The sequence below is a fragment of the Microtus oregoni genome, unplaced genomic scaffold (assembly GCF_018167655.1).
Source record: "Microtus oregoni isolate MIOR12 unplaced genomic scaffold, Mior012 000043F_ref0000047, whole genome shotgun sequence".
Lineage (NCBI taxonomy): Eukaryota > Metazoa > Chordata > Mammalia > Rodentia > Cricetidae > Microtus > Microtus oregoni.
In genome coordinates this window covers 1541951-1551514 of record NW_024543210.1, presented here as the reverse complement: position 1 = coordinate 1551514, position 9564 = coordinate 1541951, and the positions used below count along the sequence as shown (strand labels likewise).

Below are 9564 nucleotides of genomic sequence, written 5' to 3'. Positions count from 1 at the left end.
CCAGCCTGGGCTCCATGAGCTCCTATTTAAAAAAAAAAAAATCCCCAGGCTAGACAGCAGGTGTGCCATAAGCTTATAATCCCTGTATTCTATGCCCCCTTCAGCCTCCTCAGAAATATCTGCAGCTGCCAACCTACCCCTCTCAGGGAAACTGGTTCAGCATGAGCCCCAAGTGCTCAAGTTTCTGTCTGTTTCTAGAAGTAGAGAGGAAGCAAACTTGGTGTCCAGGCTTGGGTGGGGGTAGGGGGTTCAGGACTTCCTCTTTGTCTCCAGCATTTACAGTTTCTCTGCCTCCTCTCCTCCCTTACCCGCCTCCCATCTCCCTGTGAGGACAAGGCCAGGACTCTAGTAAAGGTAAGGAACAGAAGGCAGTTGCAAGTCTGTCCACCGTGGCAGTGAACCACGCCCAGCACTGGAACAGGCGCCTGTGACCTTCAGCCTCGGTCTCGTTCTAAGACCGAAACCTAAAGGAAGATTGGCCGCTGAGAGAAAGAAGTACTGGCTCAGATGCCCAGATATCCCCCAGTGGTCCTAGGGTGCCTAACTTTGGGGGACAGACAGCAGAGACAACATCAGGGTAGAGAGACGAAGGGACTTCACAGCCTTTAGACCACAGATCAGTGTGAGGCTCCCCACTTGGGGGGCATTGCTCAGAAGTCCTGGAGGCCCTCACAGCAATGGAGAAAGGTCAGGGCCTGCTTATTCAGCCTAGACCCGACTGGGCCCTCTGCTATCCTTGGCAATCACAGTAGCTGCTTTGGCAGCTTCTGGGCAAGAAGCTTGGTGACATCACTCAGTAGAATTATGGTTCCATCTCCTTAGAAATCACCCAAGTCATACATTGACCTCAGGGCCTGGATGGGGCCTCAAAGGAGTCCCAGGAATTTTCTTCACGAGCACTGTCCAGCCCAGCAGGGCAAGTACAGGCACAGACAGAGCCAGGCTCTAGGTTCCACATAGAGGCCACTCTCAGTCCTGTGCCCAGGGTGCATTACTGCTTCGCTGCTTCCTGGCTCGTGGAATGCAAAGGGGAAGTTGGCAAGGGTAAAGAGAGGGGCAGGGGCTGCAGGGCACAGTGAAACAGGAGGCTATGCCAGTCAGAGGGAACTCCTCTTTGTTTTTATGGGTTTTGTTTCTTTTTTGAGACAGGATTCTCCGTAGCTTTGGAGCCTGTCCTGGACCTAGCTCTTGTAGACCAGGCTGGCCTCGAACTCACAGAGATCAGCCTGCCTCTGCCTCCCAAGTGCTGGGATTAAAGACGTGCACCACCTTGAAAAATCCAGGCTGAAGCTAAGCGTGATAAGGTGGACTGGAGAAGGGACACAGGAGGGACAGGGATACAGCAGTGGACAGCTGGGACCAAGGGAAAACCCCTGTTGAGCTCATCTAGAGACATAGTCAGCCCTGGTTTCCATGCCGCTGAGAGGCTGGGGAAGAGGAACCTCCGAGGAGAAGTGGAAAGTCTAACTCTCCAGAGGAGCAATTAGGGTGTGGATTGGGCTGTGCACCATCAGGGAGTGAAGGAGCCTACTAGAACAGGGACTGTGGAGCCAAGGACTGGGATGTCTCAGCTAACAGCTGTGCCTTCCCAGCCTGCGAGACCAAGAAAGCCTCATTGCCTATCCTTCCTGGCTACCAGATCAAGGCCAGCTAGGGCGGAGACCTGGAGAGGTCTAATGTCAGGAACCTGGGTTCCTTCACACAGGCTGGCCTAGTCTGGCCCCAGAGGAGTCCCACTAGCCAGCAGGACTCTAGGAAGGGCATGTTTGTGGAGCCGGGCCACCCCCACTTTACCAGGCTACAGTAGCCTGGTGGCTGGAGAGTGCAGCCCAGAGTTGGTCACTGCTACTGGTTCTGAGTAACTCAAGTCTCATGCCCTCCAATTCCACTAGCTGAGGACCGCAGGAAAGCTCTTCACTCCCCACCCCAGTACTCCTCCCCTCTCCACTTCATCCTCCACTCCGGGGAAGAACCTTTCCACGGGGGCTCTGATTCAGCACTGCTGAGACAAAACACTCCTACAGCTTCCCCTTTCCGCCTGGTCTCCAGCAGCTCCTCCCCCAGGCCACTGCGTGAGCCCAGTTCATCCAGCTCTCAAGATGCCAGGGATAGCAGGGCCTGGCCTAAGGCCACTTTTGCGGAATGCTCCGGACTATCCCTGCTCCTTATACTTGGCCTGGCCCTGGCCAAAGTCTCTGGGTGTCCCACCGCTGCCTCCGGTTCCACTTTCTAGGATTCATCCTGGGCTCCAGGCAGGGTGTTTCAGAGCTAATTGCAATGACGAAACGTTCTGGTGGGCTCTAATAAGGAAGCCCTGGGGTTACACAGTTGCCAAAGTGCACTTTAGGGGTAGGCGTATCCAGCGGGCAGAAGCTCCACGCTCTGGGCAACCCTAAAAGGCGGCACGCAGACAAACCGCTGGCGAGGAGAGGACTTTTATTTTGCACACTGCTCGGATCTCTTAGGCAACGCGCAAGTATGCACAGAAGACCACAGGCATGAAGACGCCAGCCAGGAAGCATCCTCTGGGAGCGCGCAAAGGACAGAGCAGTCTCCCAGCAATCTCTGCGTTGTTGGCGTCATCAAAGACGCGCCGGAAGTGTGGCTGCCGCTGCGGAGCCACGTGTGGAGCAGAGAGCCGGTGTAAACTGGGTAAGTTTCGGAGCTGGCATCTGCGGCTAGGGTGGGAGCGGCGCTCCGGGCCTGCCTGCAGGTCCCGTGCAGAGAAACGTCCGGGCCGTCGGGATCCCGCTCGGGGTACTCCGGGGAAGGGGTTCCGCGGAATCCTGGCTTGGAGGTGACTTCGCTCTCCCGCTTTGCACGCCTCTCGGAGGCCACCGTCTTCACAGCTGAGGAATAAGGACTTTGTTCTGGTCCTTCTGGTGTGGGAATCCTTGGGCCTCTACTATTGTGCGCTGTCTCGTGTGTTCTTCCAGACCTAGAAGGACTGCATTTGTCTGGCTAGGGTGCAGCTCAGTTGGGTTGCCCCATACTGCTCAGAACCCGGGCCCCACAGACCTCTACCTAAACCACAGATCCTCATCCTGCCTCCTGGTCCTCTGACTTCACGCCTCACGCCCACACACCACTTCTCCAGGTCTCTGACACTTGGCAGATGTTAACACCATGAGCTTCGTGGCATACGAGGAGCTGATCAAGGAAGGCGACACAGCCATCCTGTCACTGGGCCATGGCTCGATGATGGCAGTGCGTGTGCAGCGTGGGGCACAGACCCAGACCCGGCATGGCGTCCTGCGGCACTCAGTGGACCTCATTGGCCGCCCATTTGGCTCCAAGGTGATCTGCAGCAGAGGCGGCTGGGTGTATGTGCTTCACCCCACTCCTGAGCTCTGGACTGTGAACCTGCCCCACCGCACTCAGATCCTCTACTCCACCGACATTGCCTTACTCACCATGATGCTGGAGCTGCGACCCGGTTCTGTGGTCTGTGAGTCAGGTGAGCTCCTCTGGTGTCTTCAGAGCTCAGCACCTACGTAAGGTGGGATTCAGACCCACACACAGTTAAGATAGTTTGCAGTCAGCCAGGAGGTGGTGGCACACATCTTTAATCCCAGCACTAGGGAGGCAGAGGCAGGCAGATCTCTGTGAGTTCGAGGCCAGCTTGGTCTACAAAGCAAGTTCCAGGACAGCCAGGGCTGTTACACAGAGAAACCCTGTCTCGAAAAAAAAAGTTTGCAGCCAAGCCATCTTGCAGATGTGAGCTGAATTACTTGGTTTCTGTTCTAGCAGCTCCACTCGGTGGGGAGGGAGTGACTGCAGGGAGTGAAATGACATCTGATGGGGACTGACCTGGGTGGGAGGAGGAAGAAGAGGGAGCAACAGTGCCCTCTGAGGGTCCTGGCTTGCTTTGATGTAGCAGCAGGCTTGTTTGGTGCTGGCCAAGGTGCTGACTGCTCGTCTCTTTGCCGGCCTTCCTGGAAGGAGGCTGATTATCCCAAGAGCTCATTGTAGTGAAAATTCAGCCCCACACACACTCGCGGTCAGCCCCTCACCTAGTTCCAGTGAAGATTATCAACACCGTCACTGAGACAAGGACGGGGGGGGGGTAGAAGTGCATGAGAGCCAGCTGTCTCTCACACACACACCCCTAGGTGCTGTGACCACTGCATGCAGCAATCTATCATGTATCTCCCACAGGGATGAGTCCTGGACCAGATGTGACTAGAGCCTTGGTGGTGTGTTTGTGGTGGGCTATGGTGGGCTAAGAAACTGGGGTTCGGGGTCACTACAGTTCCCGTTCTCCCTATCCTGGCATTCTCTCCCTGCAGAGGGAGACAGTGGACAGCAGAGTTGAGCGCCAGCCCTAACAACTCTCTGCATGGCCTGTAGTAGGCACTAGCCTCTCTCCGGCCCACACCCCTTTTCAGTCAGCACACTCCTGTGCTCCCATGTGGTACCAAGTTCCTGCCCTCAAAAAGACAAAATAGGCAGTGAGCCTAGTGACCATTCAGTGCTACTGATTGTGAGAGGCTTATAATCGGGGATGCTTGGTTGAGGATCCCCCAAACTCAGAAAGTCAGGGATCTGAGAAGGTGACCTTTGAGTTAAAAATGATGAAGTGTGGGGGCTGGAGAGATGGCTCAGACGTTAAGAGCATTGCCTGCTCTTCCAAAGGTCCTGAGTTCAATTCCCAGCAACCACATGGTGGCTCACAATCATCTGTAATGGGGTCTGGTGCCCTCTTCTGGCCTTCAGGCATACACACAGACAGACTATTGTATACATAATAAATAAATATTAAAAAAAATGAGGAAGTGCGACCAAAAGCCAAAGAAAAGTTGTCGAGGTGGGGTGCAGTGGCCGTGCGCACGCCCCAGGTGGGGTGCAGTGGCTGTGCGCATGCCCCAGGTGGGGTGCAGTGCTGGTGTGCATTGGCAAGAAGGCCACTGGCTGGGGCATGAAGTAAGGGCAGAGGAACAGAAGATGAGGTTGGGAAGCAAGAGGGAGTCTGGAGCCGCCCTTTAATGGGAAGGTAAGCCCGGTCACTGTGCAAAGCATAGATCTGATTGACAGTGGTAAAAAGAACAGAGGATCCAGGTGGTTGGTGGTGCACGCCTTTAAGCCCAGCTCTTTTTCTTTTCTTTTTTTTTTTTTCTTCAAGAAAGGGTTTCTCTGTAGCTTTGAAGCCTGTCCTGGAACTAGCTCTTGTAGACCAGGCTGGCCTCAAACTCACAGAGATCCACCTGCCTCTGCCTCCCAAGTGCTGGGATTAAAGGTATGTGCCAACAATCCCGGCTTAAGCCCAGCTCTTGAGAAGTAGAAGCAGGCGGATCTCATGAGTTTGAGGCCAGCCTGGTCTACAAAGGGAGTTCCAGAGCACATATTACACAGAGAAATCCTGTCTCGAAAAAACAAAAACAAAGGAACAGAGGCAGGACCAGCGTCTGCAGATAACAAAGAGGGAGGGACCTGGTGGGTGAAGCCCAGAGGCGGGAGAAGGAATCACTGATGATCTGGGGTGGGATGACAGAGTGGGTCTTGATGGTGGGTGGCTGAACAGTCTGGCCCCTGTGGTGGGTGTCACTTCCTGGGTCTTGGAGTGATCAGACTTGGATGGGGTCCAACTTTGAGCTTAGGGTTTTTTGTTTTTGTTTTGTTTTATGGTTTTTTGAGACGGGGTTTCTCTGTGTAGCCTTGACTGTCCTGGAACTAGCTCTTGTATACCTGGCAGTTCCTCTGCCTTTCAAGTGCTGGGATTAAAGGTGTGTGCCAACTACCCGGCTTAGGTTTGGGGGTTTTGTAAGAGCACTGCTACCTGCTACAGCGGGATCAAGAGGGTACTCTGCTAGAAATGGTCACCAAGCAGGAAAGAGCAGTTACAGGGTGAGTGGAGGCACAGGCTAGCACAGGTCCTCGAGCATATGAAGTCAGGTGAAGAAGGGTAGCCCTGCTTCTAAGGAAGAGTGGAGGCTTTTGGACAGACTGGTGACATTATGGGAAGGGTGGAGCTGGTTGACTTTAGATCACGTGAGCTCAAGCAAGAGCAGGTAGAATTGCCCTGTGCAGTGGGGGTGGATTTAGCAGGGTTGGAGGTGTGGGGAGGGTGAGCTGACCACTGACCTGAGTGAGTCAAGGAGCTCACGGGAGGAGGTAGAAAACATGAGGGACAGCTGTCAGTGAGGCTCGTGGATTGGCCACAGTTTAGAAGAGGCTAGGTCAGGATGGGACAGGCTAGCGCTAGCCCTGCCCAGACTCGCCTATGTCCTTTTCTGTGCCCATTCTACACAGCCCGGTATCCCAAACCCAGGGCCAAGGCTGCCAAGAGCAGACAGAGCTCATGATTTGATACACCCCTCTGACCCTGGGGTCAGCTGTCCTCTTAGGCCTGTTTGACCTTCTTCCTCCCAGATGGGGAGCTGTTGTGGGTGGGTATAGTCCTCAGATGACCCTTCAGTCCTCTCGTCTTGTCCTGCCAGGCACGGGCAGCGGCTCTGTCTCCCATGCCATCATCCGCAGCATCGCCCCCACTGGCCACCTACACACAGTGGAGTTCCACCAGCAGCGGGCCGATAAGGCCCGGGAGGAGTTCCAGGAGCATCGCGTGAGCCAGTGGGTGACTGTGCACACCCAGGATGTGTGCCGCAGTGGCTTTGGTGTCACCCATGTGGCCGATGCTGTCTTCTTGGATATCCCATCACCCTGGGAAGCTGTGGGCCATGCCTGGGATGCCCTCAAGGTTGAAGGTGTGTTGGAGTTCATAAGGGTGCTGGTGAGGGGCTGAACTTCTGGGTCATCTAGAACCCAGGGAGTTCCAGGTTCCTGTAAGCCACACAGTAGCAGTGGCCAGACCAGGGCTCCTTTTGGCCTAAAGTGAGGACTGACTTGGGCAGGCTAGAGACCAGGGTTAGGGAAAGATGGGTCTCATTCTTCAGCCTAGATAGGAACTCACTGAGTCCCAGGCCCTGGCAACTCCAGTGCAGGCAGGATCTATAAGACAGGACTCCAGGCCTGGATCCAATATGGAGGTCATAGGCAGTCCCCTGCCCCCAGCCATCTCCTGCAGACTCCCCACACCCATGCTGCAGAGTCGGGCAGCTGGACCCTTTTAGGGAAGATGCTGTGGAGGCGGAGCAAAGGGGAGGCCTGGAGAAGGTCGGCCCTGGGCCAGAGAGACTGCTGGTGAGTCCCCAGGATTTGCCTTTTCTGGAGAAGAAGCAGGCTTGGCAGAGGGTGGGGGAGCCTCTGAGACAGGCACTGCCCAGATCCCTGTGTCTACTGAGGAGGCCTGGAGCTGGGAGGGGAAGCCTGGAGGTCCACATCTGAAGGGCCCTGATGCAGGGTCCAAACCGGGCAGGGGAGCCTCCACAGAGTAGGCCAGAGGCATCTGTGCCTGTGTCCTGGGTCTTGTCCCTTGTCCCCTTCTTCTGGGCTCTTTCCCAGATCTGCACACCTTTTCTGTATGCCTGGTGTTTATAGCACTGCCTGTCTCTGGTGGCTCCTGCTCTCTGTGCTGACATCAGGCACAGTAGGGGACTACTTCATAACTGCCAGGTGTCCTGTGTCAGGGAGCACTGTGGGTACCAGGCCTGGGGACATCTGTACACACTCCTTCCCTGCCCTGACTTGCTCAAGATCCCCTGCCAAGATACGGATAGGGTGTCTCACAGTCTCTGGGCAGGCTGGGTGAAGCCTGTGGGCTGCCCCAGTGGGAGGCAGCAGGGAGGAGCTCAGACTGTGCTCTCTTTAGGCTCCTCCTGTTCCCAAGAGCCACCGACAGCCTCTAATTTCCTGTGACAGCAGCCGCCCACACCCCGCCCTATGCTACCCTATTGTTAGAGCTATTCTTGGGCCTGACTCTGACAACCCTGACCCCCAGCCCTCCACTGCCTCCTACAAGGCAGGCTAGTGATGCCTGCTGGCAGCCAGGGAAACCCAGGCATCTTGGGCTTAGTCCTGGCTGCTGACTTGGGCTCATGCAGGGAGGAGGGCCACATGGGCCAGCAGACAGGGCACAGCTCTACAGCTTCCTCAGGCCCCTGCATGGTTCCTTGGTCTGAGGGCTTACAGTCTGCAGGCAGTCTTGAGCCAGCCTTAGGTCCAGGGTGGCTTGTGGCTGCCCTCTGACCCCGTGTCTTGCTCCTGCAGGTGGGCGCTTCTGCTCCTTCTCTCCGTGCATCGAGCAGGTACAGCGCACGTGCCAGGCACTGGCGGTCCGAGGCTTCACCGAGCTCAGCACCCTGGAGGTGCTGCCACAGGTCTACAATGTGCGCACCATCAGTCTACCCTCGCCTGACCTGGGAGCCAGTGACTCAGAGGTCAGCGCGGGCTCCGATGCCAGCCCCTTCCGTAGTGGCACACCCATGAAGGAGACTGTGGGCCACACTGGCTACCTGACTTTCGCCACCAAGACTCCAGGCTAGCAGGCCTGGGCAGGAATACCACGAGCAAGCAAGGAGGCCACAGGCTGCCTTATATGGTCAGCCACTGCCTGTGAGGCTTGTGTTTAGAAATAGTTGGCAGGGTTGGGGGGCAGGGGCCTCCTGGGTAGTTGAGGGGGGGTGAGTAGGCTGGCCCTGTTCAAGAGGGAGGCATTGCCGTCTGAGAGGGAAGCCTCCGCCCCATCACTGCTCCCCACAGGCTCTCTGTTGTCAACATGAAGTCCCCTCTGCCAGAGGCTCTCCTGGTTGCTGAGACCAGATGGTACAAGCTGACGGCGGAGGAAGCCCTGGGCACTGCTTGAAGCCTGGACTGACCTACAGGGACAGTGAACTGTCCCTTCCCTGGTAAAGGCTCCAACCACTGGTGGTCCAGAGCTTAGCCACAAGCTGTGGTTGAGCTAACCCAGAAAGCCTGGCCCTGCCTTTATCTCCTCTGTATCCCTGGGGCTGGAGCCAGGCTGGCCTGGGGATCCAAGGAGGTGACCCCATAGTCTTGAGTGCTGTGTGGGCCATGTGTGAGCGCACTTGTGCCCAGGATTCCTGATGTGCTGTCCTCTGGGACTAGGCTCGTCCTGTGCTAAGGGAGTCCAGTAGGCGGGTCTACGCCTCCAGTGATCTCTCAAGCCCATGTTGGAGCTAGGGTCAGAGAGGGGCCATGGAAGAGGTGGCGCATGGCCTAGGAGCTCTGGCTGTGGCCCTGCTGCACATGTCACCTTGGGGCTGCCCTGCGTCTGCTGCTGATGCATGGAACCAGCCTTTGGGAGAATTGTCTGTGTCCTGTTGGCCCCTGAGCATACCTAGTGGAGCAATAAATGTTCTGTCTTATCCCCTACCGCATTGACCGTTCTTCTGCCTGCTGAAGGGGCTGTCCTTCGGCTGGTACCCAGGCCCACTGCCCCACGCTTGGCATCTGACCTCTGTCCTTCCTCTCTATTCTGAGGGGTGCTGTCCAAACTCTAGGACATCAGCCCAGGGCTCTTCACAAAGGCACAAATGTGGCCACCTCCGCCCCCTGCAGAAACGGCCTCCTGGCCCTGGAGGTGGAATACTGGGCCTCTGGCTTGGCACCAGGCTTCCCTCTGCAGCTCCTGTTCCACGTCCCTTCCTAACTCAGCGTTCCCAGTGCTGACTTTCTAGGCTGCCCATTCCCTATGCAGCATCAATT

General features: G+C 56.3%; 1 protein-coding gene across 1 annotated transcript; it reads left to right on the top strand.

Moving 5' to 3' along the window:
* Positions 1–1243: 1243 nt before the first annotated feature.
* Trmt61a (tRNA methyltransferase 61A) lies at positions 1244–9231 on the top strand. Its single transcript, XM_041633491.1, has 4 exons — positions 1244–2652; positions 3098–3457; positions 6438–6704; positions 8107–9231. The coding sequence occupies exons 2-4, from the start codon at positions 3127–3129 to the stop codon at positions 8379–8381; spliced, it is 873 nt and encodes a 290-aa protein (XP_041489425.1). The 5' UTR covers positions 1244–2652; positions 3098–3126; the 3' UTR covers positions 8382–9231.
* The last annotated feature ends 333 nt before the right edge of the window (positions 9232–9564 follow it).